The sequence below is a fragment of the Pongo abelii genome, chromosome 1, assembly GCF_028885655.2.
Source record: "Pongo abelii isolate AG06213 chromosome 1, NHGRI_mPonAbe1-v2.0_pri, whole genome shotgun sequence".
Taxonomy (NCBI): Eukaryota; Metazoa; Chordata; class Mammalia; order Primates; family Hominidae; genus Pongo; species Pongo abelii.
This window is the reverse complement of record NC_071985.2, coordinates 154,997,232-155,012,450: the sequence shown is the minus strand read 5'-3', so window position 1 is coordinate 155,012,450 and position 15,219 is coordinate 154,997,232. Positions and strand designations below refer to the sequence as shown.

At 40.1% G+C, this 15,219-nt stretch overlaps 2 protein-coding genes across 20 annotated transcripts in view; one reads left to right on the top strand and one right to left on the bottom strand.

Annotated features, from left to right (window-relative positions):
- FUBP1 (far upstream element binding protein 1) overlaps nucleotides 1-8,882 on the bottom strand; it is a 34,994-nt gene extending 26,112 nt beyond the window's left edge. For all 15 annotated transcript variants that reach the window (XR_008514155.2, XR_008514139.2, XR_008514143.2 and 12 more), the window contains exon 1: nucleotides 8,734-8,882. Coding sequence is in view for 8 of the 15 variants with exons in the window: in XM_054532804.2 (XP_054388779.1) it covers nucleotides 8,734-8,853 (120 nt within the window). In the remaining 7 variants the exon portion in view is untranslated. The remainder of the gene's footprint in view (nucleotides 1-8,733) is intronic.
- Nucleotides 8,883-9,004: 122 nt separating this feature from the next.
- Nucleotides 9,005-15,219, top strand: part of DNAJB4 (DnaJ heat shock protein family (Hsp40) member B4) — a 35,535-nt gene continuing 29,320 nt past the window's right edge. Inside the window, exon 1 of one of the 5 annotated variants that reach the window (XM_024242446.3) lies at nucleotides 9,005-9,140. In XM_024242446.3, coding sequence (XP_024098214.2) covers nucleotides 9,005-9,140 — 136 coding nt within the window. Of the gene's footprint in view, nucleotides 9,141-9,166; nucleotides 9,528-15,219 lie in introns of those variants that run through there. The other 4 variants (XM_024242442.3, XM_054547092.2, XM_054547125.2 and 1 more) reach the window with 4 other exon arrangements.

Genomic DNA, 15,219 nt, shown 5'->3' with positions numbered 1-15,219 from the left:
CAATTTATTGCTACCATTAATACTTCAGGCAGTTAACATAATAATCATGAGATTATTAAGCTTCTGATACATCCCTATAAGAAGCAACAAAGAAGTAATCAACTAGGAATCCGGAAGACAGACCAGATTTAAAGAAAATCTGGATCCTATCTGGCTCTCTGTCCTGACACTTCAAAAGATGTGTGTAAACACATAGAATGTGAACACTTTGTGGGACTCAAAGGCTATGCTATCTAGTAAGGCAGCCACTAGCCATATGTGGTTATTGAGTACCTGAAATGTGACTAGTCTGAAATGATACTTGCTCTAAGTGTAAAATTACTCACCGAATATTGAAAACCTGGAATATAAATCATCTTAAATTTTTATATTAAGCACATGCAAAGGGGGTAATATTTTGGATATGCTGGGTTAAACAAAACATGTGGCTCACATTGTACTTCTATTGGACAATGTTGCTCCAAGGATATATGCAGGAGTCCGGGGAGCTCAAGTCTTAAAAAAACCTCAGCTGCAAAACCATAATTCTCTTAGAAGATTTTTAAATTTTAAAGTAGGGCAAATAATTTATTGCATCTGACTGAACCAATTTAAGAAATACCCAGCTTTGCTGGCATGGTGGCTCATGCCTGTAATCTTAGCACTTTGGAAGGTGGAGGTGGGTAGACTGCTTGAGCTCAGGAGTTCGAGAGCAGCCTGGGCAACATAATGAAACTCCATCTCTACTAAATACAAAAATCAGCCAGGTGTGGTGGTGCACGCCCATAGTCCTAGCTACTCGGAAGGCTGAGGCACGAGAATCACTTGAACCCAGGAGGTGGAGGTTGCAGTGCACCAATATCACGCCCCTCTTGGGTGACAGAGCAAGACTGTTAAAAACAAAACAAAACAAAACAAAAAACAAAAAACAAAAACCTGGCTTCAAGTCACAAGTAGGGCACAATCAGCAGATACTTACTGAATTTTTCTATAAAAGGACAACTGAAGTAGTTCCCATTTCCATGGGGAATCATGGAGTGGTTCTGCCACATTGCTGAGTGGTCAGCAATAGTCCAAGCTCCACACTGCAATGCTGTACATTCATTATTGATGTGTGATGGGCTCATGAGAATTTATTATATAATTCTTTCAATTTTGAGTATATTTGAAATCTTCCATGAAAAAATATTAAAGAAAACCTAACTTTTGGTGACTGGGATTCCCCAAAGAGATCCCCATATGGATAACTGCTTCAAGTTTTTATTATCATCAGACAACTGGAGAGGGTAAAATTATAGTTAAGTGCTGAAGTCATAAATTCAACATGGATCACTTAAGTCTAATTATGTATCAGTCCCCATATACTAACCTCATCAGACAACTGGAGAGGTTAAGATTATAGTTAAGTGCTTGAGTCATAAATTCAACATGGATCACTTAAGTCTAATTACATATCAGTTCCCATATACCAACTGTATTTCCTAGGACTCCTAGATTTCCCTTTTCCTCATCTAAAAATGCAAACATCTACCACAAAGAATATTAGGATCAAGTACTAGATTGCTTGATAAAAAAAAAAAGGTACACTCTCAGCCGGACACAGTGGCTCATGTCTGTAATCCCAGCATTTTGGGAGGCCAAGGCGGGCAGATCACTGAGGTCAGGAGTTCGAGACCAGCCTGACCAACATGGAGAAACCCAGTCTCTACTAAAAATACAAAGAAATTAGCTGAGCGTGGTGGCGCATGTCACCCAGCTACTCGGGAGGCTCAGGTGGGAGAACTGCTTGAACCCAGGAAGTGAAGGTTACAGTGAGCCAAGATCACGCCACTGCACTCCAGCCTGGGCAACGGCATGAGACTCTGTCTCAAAAAAAAAAAAAAGGTAAATTCTCCCTTTGGTCAATCTAACCTTCTTTAATCATCTTTCACTTTACCAATTACAAACCTGTTTTTGTTTCTGGGTGTCTAATTTAAATCTTATTTTCCTAATAATGCCTGAAAACACTGCTTTTCCACCCTTAGGTCTTAAAGCACTTAGCATTTGAATTGTTCCTCAGGAAAGTAAATACACTGCTGGGTACTGACAGGCACTAATAGAGGGAACATATTTCAGGCCAGAGAAAATGGTACTACCAAGAATAGGAAACGGTTTAGCCTATGAATACCTTCTGCAGTTAGCTTTTATAAATACTCTATGAGTTTGCAAAGCAGCACTCCTTGAACTCCAAGAAACTTCTATACAGAGAAAAGACATTTATTTATACAACTTTACCCACTGAATAGTTCAAAATGAACTACTGAACTAACCAAATGAAAATGAAAGCTGAGGCCAGGCATGGTGGCTCATGCCTGTAATCCCAGCACTTTGGGAGGCCGAGGCAGGGCAGGGTAGATCATGAGTTCAGGAGTTCGAGACCAGCCTGACTGACATGGTGAAATACCATCTCTACTAAAAATACAAAAAAAAATAAAAAATTAGCCGAGCACGGTGGTGCGCACCTGTAATCCCAGCTACTCAGGAGGCTCAGGCAGGAGAATCACTTGAACCCGGGAGGCAGAGGTTGCAGTGAGCCAAGATCGCACCACTGCACTCCAGCCTGGGTGACAGAGCGATCTAACTCTGTCTCAAAAAAGAAAAAAGGAAAAGAAAAGAAAAAATGAAAGTTGACAGTTCACACTAAAGAACCAGTAACACCATTTCAAAAATTGAGAACTGTTATAAAGACATTAGAGAAAAGCTTTTAATAAAAATACCAATAAAGGAGCCCGGCTCAGTGGCACCTGCAGCCCCAGCTACTTCAGAAGCTGAGATGGGAGAACTGGTTGAGGCCAGAAGTTCAATGCTAATACAGCAAGACTCCATCTCTTTAAAAAAAAAAATTGAAAAAACAAAATGAACTGTAGATTTGATAATTTTCTAAGATCAATAGAAAATACACAATTCCTAGGTGACTACAAGGATAATTAATTTAAGACAAATAGTAATTCCTAAAAACCAACCTCCAACTATATTCAACTCCTTTTTCAGAGTACTTGAACTCAACATATTCAATTTTTATTAGACATTTATCAAGTGTGGGAAACTTTTAACTTTATTTAATTATTATTATTATTTGAGATGGAGTCTCACGATGCTGCCCAGACTAGAGTGCAGTGGCATGATCTGGGCTCACTGCAACGTCTGCCCCCCAAGTTCAAGTGATTCTCCCGCCTCAGCCTCCCGAATAGCTGGGACTACAGGTGCCTGCCACCATGCTCGGCTAATTTTTGTATTTTTAGTATAGACAGGGTTTCACCTTGTTGGCCAGGCTGGTCTTGAACTCCTGACCTCAAGTGATCCACCTACCTCAGCCTCCCAAAGTGTTGGGATTACATGCATAAGCCAACATGCCTGGCTACTTTATTTAATTTTAGTTTTACAAAAATAATTCAAGCTTTCCATCTGGACCATTATCTACTTCTTGAATGAGTAAGTTATTTTTCCTGTTTTCACTACTTTAGCATTTCTCACCTCTATTGAGGAAGCCAAGAGGTGAGAAATCCAAGAATTTGGGAGTTGAAAAGAAACTTAAAAGACACAGTAGTCTCTCTTTATCTTCAGTTTTTGCTCTTCACAGTTTCAGTTATCTATGATATAGTACAATAAGATATTCTGGGGTAGGGGAGGGTCCCCTCATTCATGTAACTTATTATAGCATATTGGTTTAATTTTTTTAAAATTTGCCCTTCTTGTCAAGTAATACAGTGTACTGTTGTAATTGTTCTATTTTATTTTTTAAATTAAATTAAATTTTTGAGACAGGGTCAGGCTGTTGCCCAAGGCTGTAGTGCAGTGGCATGATCATGGCTCACTTATGCAACTACATAAAGGACCCAGCACTGTCAACATTCTAGACTTGACCTCCCAAGTTCAAGCAATCCTCCCACCTCAGCCTCCTGGGTAGCTGGTACTACAGGCACGCACCACCATGTCTGGCTAATTTTTTGGTGTTTTTTTTTTTTTTTTTGAGACGGAGTCTCGCTCTGTTGTCCAGGCTGGAGTGCAGTGGCGCGATCTCGGCTCACTGCAAGCTCCACCTCCCGGGTTCACGCCATTCTCCTGCCTCAGTCTCCTGAGTAGCTGGGACTACAGGCACCCACCACTCCCGGCTAATTTTTTGTACTTTTAGTAGAGACGGGGTTTCACCATGTTAGCCAGGATGGTCTCGATCTCCTGACCTCGTGATCCACCCACCTCAGCCTCCCAAAGTGCTGAGATTACAGGCATGAGCCACCGCGCCCAGGCTATTTTTTAGTATTTTTTATAGAAACAGGGTTTCACCATGTTGCCTAGGGTGGTCTCAGACTCCTGGGCTCAAGCAATCTTCCTGACTCAGCTTCTCAAAACACTAGGGTTACAGCCATGAGCCACCTTGGCTGGCTGATTTCTTTTCAAAGACAACGTCATAGTTAAAGTTAAGTGTTAAGATTATAGGCGTGAACCACTATGCCCAGTCTTGCTCTAATTTATTATTATCGTTAATACTGTGTCTGATTTAGAATTTAAACTTTATAGATACACATGTATAGGAAAAAACATTACCGTGTATATACTGGATTCAATACTATCTGTGGTTTCAGATATTCACTGAGGTTCTTGGAATGTATCCTCCGAGGTTAAGAACAGACTATTGTAGTTTACTTAACTTCTGAGAATCAGAAAATCTCTAAAATCAGGTGGTATGATCAACTACAGTCCCTCAGTATCCCTGGAGGATTGGTTCCAGGAACCATGCAAATACCAAAATCCACAGATGCTCAAGTTCCTTACATAAAATGGTACAGTATCTGCATATAACCTACACAAATCCTTCAGTATACTTAAAGCATCTCTAAATTACTTATAATACCTGATACAATGTACATAGTTGTTGTATTGTTTTTATTCGTATTACTTGTATTGCTGGACTGTTATTCCATTTTTCTAATATTTTTGATCCATGGTTGGCTGAATTTGCAGATGCAGAGCCCACAGATACAGAGGTCTGACTTGTACTTTAATTCATCAGAAATATTTATTGATTTAATTCAGTAAATGTTGAGTACCTACTATAGGCAAGGTCCTGATGGAGTTAGTAGTTCCCATACACCAGATATGCAAAGAAATGTGGACACTAGAAATATTACCATACCATAACTTGCTTATCACAAGCCTTGCTAAACTGTCACAAAATAATTTAAAAAAAGAATCATGCTCAAATGTTAGTTTTCACTGAAGAGACTGATGGTAATAAAAAAAAAAACAGCTCTAGTCTGTATTTTCATTTCATTCAAACAACATTATGCAGCCTGAATCACTTTCATAATTGTCAGAGAAGAGACTGCAAGAAGGATCGAATACATAATGACTAATTTCATAGTTGTCTAGAGGGGAAGAGATGAGGGTTAATAGTCTTGCTTAGCTAATCATCTAGTGATTCATTTCCACCTTCATATAACCTCGAGGAAAAAACCGGCAGATAAATACATTTTAATTTTCCAATGTTCTAGAGACAGAAGTTGCTATTAGTACCACTGCTAAAGACCCAATCAAACAATCCCAATCTCTGGAGTTACAGCTTGAAATACACAAAAATAAATTTCTTAAGTGCACAGGCTGGAAACCCTGAACTAAAGCAGCAATCTGGTGTCCCTGTGTTGAATTTAGCTCAGAATATTATAAAAATCTAAAAATTTCACATAAAAATAAGCTAGAAAAAAAAAAGATTGGCAACTAAATGACCAGATGGCAATAACCAGCTAGAGTTAACATTACTGGCATTACCAGGTACGGACCAGGAATCATAATTACTTGTCCTGCTTTTCTGAATAACAACTATCCAGCTAAATATACCAATGGCATCCCCACTGGTACAGCCTTTGAAGCTCCTTGAGAGCAGGAAACTGTTCCTATATCTCTTCCTTCCAAAAACAAAAACAGCATAGTATTCTAGACAAAGAAAATAAACTTAGGATTAGTTGAGGATTCTAGAAACTTAAGTCAATATTCTCTTAAATACACAAGGAGGAAGTAGTTCAGATATTAACCTAACTTTTGTCTAAGTACGCTTCTGTATATTCCACTTATATCATCGGAGTAACAGCTACAACTGACATTTAGAGATATCATCAAATGTAATGGGTAATTCCAGGCAAAAACTAAAGTTAGGAAGCTCAGATTTAAGATCATTTTTATAAAGAAATCATTACAGCAAAGACATCAGGACAACTGATCTACTAGCATATACGACAATAAATTTCGCAATTTGCCAACAATGTCTACATTTTAATAAGTATAAAGAAATTATGGCTTAGCCTAATAATAAAATCCAATTTTTTTTTTGAGACACGGTCTCACTCTATGTCCAGGCTGGAGTGCAGCAGCGTGATCTCCACTCACTGCAACCTCCACTTCCCAGGTTGAAGCGATTCTTGTGCCTCAGCCTCCCAAGTAGCTGGGACTACAGGCACAGGCCACCAAGCCAGGCTACTTTTTGTATTTTTTGTAGAGATGGGGTTTCACCATGTTGGCCAGGCTGGTCTTAAACTCCGACTTCAAGTGATCTGCCTGCCTCAGCCTCCCAAAGTGCTGGGACTACAAGGCGTGAGCCACCGTACCCGGCCTGAAATCCAATTTTTAATTAAAGCATTGCAACACAAGGTCTTCCAGTATCTGGATCCGCTTGTACCTTTCCTTGCCTCGTTTCACGTCCTCCCACCCCCATCTTCTAGCGACTTCACTTCTGGGTTCTTGTCATTCCCTCAAGTCCCCATACCTCTGCGCATGCTGCTTCTTTTCTTTACTGGCCAAACTCTCTTTCATTCTATAATGCCTTGCTCAAATATCACCTTTACTTAGGAAGCTGGGCACCCCCTCCTAACTTGTGTCCCGTACAAGGTGCCTGACTTATAGAAACTCTTATAAATTAGCAAGTGGATGAATTAAATATCCATATTTTGTCTGCTCTCGTTAAAGTATTAATCAGATAATCCTGTTCATTTGCATTTGGTCAAGGAACTATATCATAGCTTCTTAGTAGGAAACAATTCATGCATTAAAACAAAAAAAAAAACAAGGCCGGGCGCAGTGGCTCACGCCTGTAATCCCAGCTTTGAGAGGCCAAGACGCGCGGATCACGAGGTCAGGAGTTCGAGACCAGCCTGGCCAGCATGGCTAAACCCTGTCTCTACTGGAAAAAAAAAAAAAAAAAAAATACAAAAAAATCAGCCGGGGGCATGGTGGCGGGCGCCTGTAATCCCAGCTACTCGGGAGGCTGAGGCAGGAGAATTACTTGAAGCCGGGAGGCGGAGGTTGCAGTGGGACGAGATCGCGCCACTGCACTCCAGTCTGGGCGACAGAGGGAGACTCCGTCTCAAACAAAACAAAACAAAACTCCAGTATCTACCTACAGTGTGCGATACTAATTAATCCAATGTGCTGGTTCTGGTAAAATAAAATAGTTGGTTCCAGTAAATAAAATAGTTCCCTTAAGTTTTACAAATCAGTCTAATAAAACACGCTAAGAGTGTCTGTCATAGTTATATGCTTGTTGCTAAACATGTTCAGAATTTCTTAAATTACGTGAAAAAACCGCAGAACTAATATTAATGATGACCTTTTGTTGACTACCCCTAATATTTCTGGTTATAAACAAGTACAGGTTCATGTTTATAATGCGTTCACATTAGATGTGTTACAACGGATTTTATGAATTCTAATTTTGACTCAATGTTCCTTCAACTGTACCGGTAAAAAGTTAACTAAGTGAACTCCTAATGCAATGAAAACACAGCACAACACTGGTTTCTAATTATCATTAGCTTAACACTAGTAAAAAAATGTCCAGCACCTAGTACAATACGCATAGTGTCATAGAGAATAGGATTCTTTTGCTTACATGCAAATCCATACCAACCCCATACATTTTGAAATGTTAAATATATTAGGGGACTATCTAAAAATGTGAAGTTCAAATTAAGAAATCTTTTATTTTCCTGGAGTACACGCACTATTTTAACAGCTTTCGTCTGGGAAAGTGGTGCCTTCAGGGCAAATGCACGCACTACGTAATACAAAGAGGTCTGGTCAGTTTACGACTCTGAACAGAGAGGCAGATTCAAATTGAAACCTCTGGTATAATGGGCCTGAGGCCATTTTGAGAAATAAGGGGGGCGGACTGGTGGAACAGACTGACACGTAAATCCCGCCCAGAAAAAGACTGCTTTCAAGTCCCTTCCTTGTAGAGGTGTGAAGGTGAATGGTACTGAAAGCGGTTTTAATTGCGAGAGAGAACGGAAATGAGCTATAAAGGCTACTTTAATGACAAATCCCTTCCCTTGCTATGGCTCCAGGATAGACCCTAGTTCTTTCCCAAACTCATTACCAGAACCTTCCATTAAATTGTGTGAAACTAACTGCGCTTTATCCCCTAGAAGAGGATCTTCATCTAAACTAGCTCACTGGAGACACGCGAGTGCCGCAGAAGCGGGGGAAAGACTTCAGGCCTTCTTTGCGTAGCACGCGTCGGGGTTCTAAGTGGATTAGGCACCAAGAACACAAAACTGAGTTCTAGTCTCTAATCGTTATTACCAACATGGGGAAACGTGTCTCTTCACATTTCAGCCCGGAAGGACACCTCTTTCCTCTTCCTCATGCGCTTAAGGGTAGCGGCCTACTCAGTCAGCGGCCAATTACCGTGAGCTTTCGGGATTCCGCCGCGCGGTCCACGCTTACCTGCCGGGCTCTCTGCAGTGCATCTTTGAAAGCGTCGTTAACTCCTCCACCACCACCGCCGCCACCACCGCCACCAGCTGAGCCAGAAGACGGGGGAGGCACTGTTGAATAGTCTGCCATGGTTACACTATAAGAGCCGCTGCCGCCCGTTCAGACTTCCTCTCAGCTAACAGCTAAGAAAGAAAGAAAATGGCGGCCGTCGAAGCTCTATTACATTCTTGCGCGACCATCGTGCCGTAAGGGGCGGAGACTGAAGGAACAAAATCTCGCGATGTTTCCGAGGCAACGCGCTAGTGTGGGGTTAGGGCTGAGAAAGAACGACAGGAACAGAGACGTCGCGAGAATTAAGTTTAAGATTTCGCGAGAACAGGGTTTCTTTTGGCGCCTCCTCTCCGCGCGTTCTTGGGGTGAGGCTGGGTAATTGTTCCTGCAGGGTGGTGGGTCACAGTGGCCAGTTGACTGCGACTGGGGTTGCGTGGTGGGAAGTCTGAAGAAAAGGTTGTTTCTTACCGGTCGCTGCCTCAGGGAGGTAGTGCGGTAGAATTTTCCGCCATGGGTCATTCTCGGTGTCCGCGGGGAAGGGCGTGACAACGACGGGCGTGACAGCGACGCAACAGTGTCTCGAGAGCGCTGCCGCCCGGAGGGCGCCAGGAGAAGCGCGTCCGAGACGCCGCGCGGTGATGTTCCCGAAAACGTCTGCCCGGCCTAGCGGGAACCCAGCATGGTTTTCAGGGTAGTAAAGTGTCCCTGTATTTTACTTACAGACTGTCAAATTTTTTAGTTTTATCACGAGGGTGGGTGTTGAATTCAGGCTGGAAGCCTGTTAGTTCTCGACCATATTTTAAGTTTTTGTTTAAAATAATGTGGATGAGGCTCTAAAAGTATGACTGCCCTTTTCTTTATCCAAAAACGTGATTGTTCTTAAAGTTCAGTGTTAGCCAGATTTAGTAACCTAGTATTTGTACGTGTCCATGGCCATTTTTATTAAGGTTTTTTTGTTTGTTTGTTTGAGAGTCTCGCTCTGTTACCCAGGCTGGAGTGCAGTGGCGCGGTCTCGGCTCACTGCATCCTCCGCCTCCTGGGTTCAAGCGATTCTCCTGCCTCAGCTTCCCGAGTAGCTGGGACAACAGGCGCCTGCCACCATGTCCGGCTAATTTTTTGCATTTTTAGTAGAGACGGTTTCACCGTGTTAGCCAGGATGGTCTCGATCTCGTGACCTCGTGATCCACCCGCCTCGGCCTCCCAGAATGCTAGGATTATAGGCGTGAGGCACTGCGCCCTGCCTGTTAAGGTCTCTTAAGAACAGCGTTGTTTCTGGACCAAAATAGATTTTGTAGCTTCTTAGGCGTAGTTTCTCCCACCCCATCCTGTGGGTACTCAAATGTAAGATCATATTCTGAATTGTCATCACAGGACTAGGTATATATATATGTGTGTGTGTGTATGTGTGTGTATATATATAAATTGGTATTTTATGTTATGTACTTCAGTTACCAAGTAATGCCAGACATTTCTTCAGACCTTCTCCAACATATCGTGGCATGTAATTTACTGCGTTAATAGTAGTAAGCTCCAGGAATCGTTAGGATACTTTAGAAGTCTTACTCTTTATTATTGAGTATATCACAGTGACTTTTTTTTCCAAAATTATTTCTATTTAAATAACAAAGAATGAGGTAAAATGAACTTTCTCGACTTTGTGGCATTTTGTCTTATTTGGTTAGGTCTAAAAAAATACTTTTTCAGCAGCTCTTAAGAGTAATTGTGAGAAATATATATATGCTGCATTCTTTCTGAAAACCTAAAAGTAATGTGTTCATTTGCTTAAGCACCAAAATAGCAGTTAATATGAATGTAGATATAGGTGAGCCATCATTTCCCTTTAATCAGCTTTTAAGGCAGTCGTATCCATTTATAGCTCTGATGATCTTTTTCAGTGTTCATGGCCATTCCTATAAATTTTGGTGGGATTTGCATTTGAAAAATCAGTGCACGTATGGGACTACAGATTTAATCATAATATATAGAAAAACAGTAAAAGCAGTGTTGGGTGTGTGCGGCTAGGTAGAAATTTTCCAGTTGTATTTTGAGAATGTCTTGATTTTTTCATATTTTATTAATTAGGCAATAATCAGACCTTTTGATCAATGTAATTTACCACAGTGCTATAATTTACGCTCAAAACAAATTTATGTATATCTCAATTTATTTTAGTTATCACTGAATATTGAAAATATGTAAGGACCTCACTATTTTTTTTTATTTTTTAATACGTACTCGCTCTGTTGCCCAGGCTGGAGTGCAGTGGCATGATCTTGGCTCACTGAAACCTCAGCCCCCCAGGTTCAAGAGATTCTCGCACCTCAGCCTTTGGAGTAGCTGGGATCACAGGTGTGCACCACCATGCCTAATTTTTTTTTTTTTTTTTTGAGACGGAATCTCACCCTGTCACCCAGACTGGAGTGCAGTGGCATGATCTCGGCTCACTGTAACCTCTGCCTACCGGCTTCAAGCAATTCTGCCTCAGCCTCCCGAGTAGCTGGGATGACAGCCACCCACCACTACGCCCAGCTAATTTTTGTATTTTTAGTAGAGACAGTGTTTCACCATGTTGGCCAGGCTGGTCTCGAACTCCTGACCTCATGATCCACCCTCTTTGGCCTCCCAAAGTGCTGGGATTACAGGCGTGAGCCACCGTGCCTGGCCAGAATAAAATTCCTGATAGCTTAATCTTTTGGAAAAATTAATGCTTGAGACAAAGGTTCTTTGTGAAAATATAAATAAACTGCTTTTTAGGACCTCTTCAGTGAAGCTGGGAGGAATATTTGGGGGGTTGCTAAGGTGTCATTCCAAACTTTTTAGTGTTCTTCAAATCTAATAAAAGAGCAAACATCTTTACTGTATTATACAAAAGCCCTCTTTGAATATTAATGGAGTATTTGGTTACTCCACACATTCACTGTCAGGATCTGTCCTTTGATTATTATCATGGGAGATATAACAGGGCATCATAGGATATATAGGAAATAGATTTTTAATTTTTAGAGAAAAATTTAGAGCTCTCCACCTCTTCTTAAAAGACATAACACTCGCAACTTCCCATTACTTTAGGTAATAATGTTAGATTGAAAGTTTGGGACTCCTGAAAGCATCTATCTTAAATAAGTGGCCTTATCATCCGGTTCTTAAGTGAGTTTAGCTTATTCCATAGCATACATTATAATTTATAATAAGGCTGCTATATACAAATATGCACTAATATACTTGTAATTTCCTGTAAATTGATCCTATACTTGTTTCCTAGATGTTTCCAAACAACTACCTACAAAACTTTGGTTTTACATGTTGCCTCAAAAACAAAATGTCTAAAATTCATATATTTACTGTTCTTCTCCCTTTTTTTGTGGTCAAAACATTTCTTGTTTCTTTTCCTATTGGATCGTATATTTAGATAATCAGTTCTTCTATTACATATATCTTTTTCATTAACCTTTAGCTAAATAAAAATATCCAGATTAAAAATAGTCTTTTCTCATGAAACTTAACCTGACTAACCAGTTGCAGTGACCTTTTATTTATTCAGTGGTTACCCACATTGGCTACAGGGAGCTTTTAAAAAATATGAAAGGTAGGCCGGGCGAGGTGCCTCACGCCTGTAATCCTAGCACTTTGGGAGGCCGAGGCGGGGGTGGATCACCTGAGGTCAGAAGTTGAAGACCAGCCTGGCCAACATGGTGAAACCCCGACTCTACTAAAAACACAAAAATTAGCTGGGCATGGTGGCGGGCGCCTGTAATCCCAGCTACTCGGGAGGCTGAGGCAGGAGAATTGCCTGAACCCGGGTCGCGGAGGTTGCAGTGAGCTGAGATCGCACCACTGCACTCCCTCCTGGGTGACAGAGCGAGATTCTGTCTCAAAAACGAAAGAAAGAAAGGTTAGCCCTAACTCCTACTCCCAGAAACTGATTTAATTGGTCTATATTTGAATCCGTAAGAGCTTCCTGGGTTAATACTAAAGTGCAGACACATTTGAGAACCACTGAAATACACAAGTGTACAAGCTCTGGCCGACTTTTGCTTATTTTTAATGGCTTGCAGTTTGTTTCTAGTTATGGGTTTATAGTCTTGAGATGAATTCAGGGTCTAGAAACAGCTTTTTTTAAACTGTTAAAATAATTAAATGGGAAGTGATTAGACTGAGGTACCTCCAGTGCCCTGTGTTCCTACATAAGCAAACTGAAACCTAATTCAGTGTAAACTGTCTTAACCAATCAGAAACTGCCAATTAACCTTTAACTAGGGACTTTTCACTGGAATGGTCCAAATCAGGCTGTTGCTCCACTTTAATCAAATGTTTTCTTTGCATTGTTTCTGCATTCATCCTGTGAAAGTCCTCCTTATCCCTTCAGCCCTAAGCCATTGAACTACTTTCAATTGGGACCTGTCCTATTCATGAATCAATTGAAAGTTTTTCTTTTAACTGGACTAACTCAAACTTTTTGTCTGCTAGACTAAGGCAGAGTTTCTTAACAAAAGGTCACCAGCGTCATCAAGAGTGCTTTTTAGAAATGCAGATACCTGAGCCCTACCTGGACCTACTGAATCATGTTTTGGGGAATCTATATTTCTTTTTCTTTCTTTCTTTCTTTTTTTTTTTTTTTCCGGAAAGTAAGCATCATAGTTGATTCTACTCATCAAGATTTGAAAACTACCCTTTTACACAAAACATATTTAATATTTGAGGAATTCAAGTGAATTAAATTTTGTTTCCCTGGCTAGATTGTAGTAAATGTTATGAATAAAGAAATTTTGTCTTCTCCCTCTGCCCCTCCTCTGTATAAAAGAGGGCTGGTCAAGGACCGCGTCTTATTCTTTGGTTTGCCCAGTATGCTTTTATGTTGGTAAAAGTTTAATAAATATCAAGTTGAATTCTTGATTCCACTTATCATTTTCCTACAAAGCTACATATGATTATGAATGTGGAGGGCCTTTGAGGCCAGATGGCACTGAAGGGTAGTTTCACACAAACTTTTCTTAGAATATCAGTCTTGGAAAGACCTTGAAGGTAATCTCACCCATTTGTTTCATTTTATATTGGAGGAAACCATAACAGATTGCTGAGTGCCTTCTACAAAGTGCCAAGATTAATTGCAGAGCCAAGACTAGATTTCTAATCCAGTGCTCTTTATTTTGTGAACTATCTTCTATATGAAGCATCGGTGTTTGGGTTGGAGGTTTTCTGCTTCTTAGGTACAAGAGGAAGAAGAATCTGTACAGAACCAAAAACATCTTAATTTTTGTAATCAGGATGTCTACCTTTACTGACAACATTTCCTTCTGAAAATAGGTTATTGAAAGATCAAGGATCTTTGCCAGTGAAATCCTTAACTGGAAGTTGGTGGGTACAAGATATAAAACTCATTTGGTATAACAATTTTGTTGTTGTTTTTTAGTGGAACTTTGCTTCTCTATTCTGACATTTCCATGTCTCTATTTATAGCAGTGATCTCTTTGGAATTTGCCTTCTGATTCCATTTGTTCTTTTATGTTGCTTCATATTAACTGATGTTCTCACTTTATTTAAAAAAATTTGAAGGGACATGTACTTAAGAAAAAGGAATTAATTTTTTTACAAGAAATATCTGGAGGTACTATTTTTCTATGATTCATCATAATCATTGTTTATGCCAGGTTATCTAATTGTAGCAATAATATAAATACTATTTTTTCAAGCAAGAATGGTAGTTTTAAAAAATTTAAGTGCATATTAAGCTTTAGACGCCTTTTATCCGGGACAGATATTACCTTTAGATTCTTAACAACCTTGCTCCTTAACTATGCACTTTGATATAAATGAAGATTGAGAGGTTTTAGAGCCTTTAAGTGGTAAACTGTCAAGGGCAGGAGCTATCTTATTTACCTTTGGGATGAAAATAATGCCTGGCATCTAGTAGGTCCTAATTAATCTATTCATTTATTCAATTCAACAAAAATTCTGGGCATTGTTCTAAGTGCTAGAGATACAGTAGTAAACAAAATAGACATATATCTCACCGTCTTGTCTTGAGCATGCTAGTGAGTGAAGGTGGAATGAAACCATGGATCACTTTGCAGAGACTCCCTATTGTTTTCAGACAATTATTTGTATCAGTCTAACCAATAATATCCTGTAGCTAATTAAGCAATGGTTTGAAGAGACAGAATGGGAGAAGCTGAATGATCAGATAGATCATTCAGTCATTAAACATTTAATTTCCTAGTGTATGTTAAATTATTTGAAACAAGCTAGTGAATGTGAGTCATTGTCATCCCAATTGTCAGCCTGATTCTTGTGCTTTGTTTATATCTTGGGGTAAAGACTTCAAGCTTCTGGCCAGGTTACAGCCCGGGAACTTCATCTCAGATCACATACCACTGAATCCCAAGTGCATAAAATAATGTGTGCTATGTAGTAAATATTACTACATTAATCCTTAGCTACTCAAAA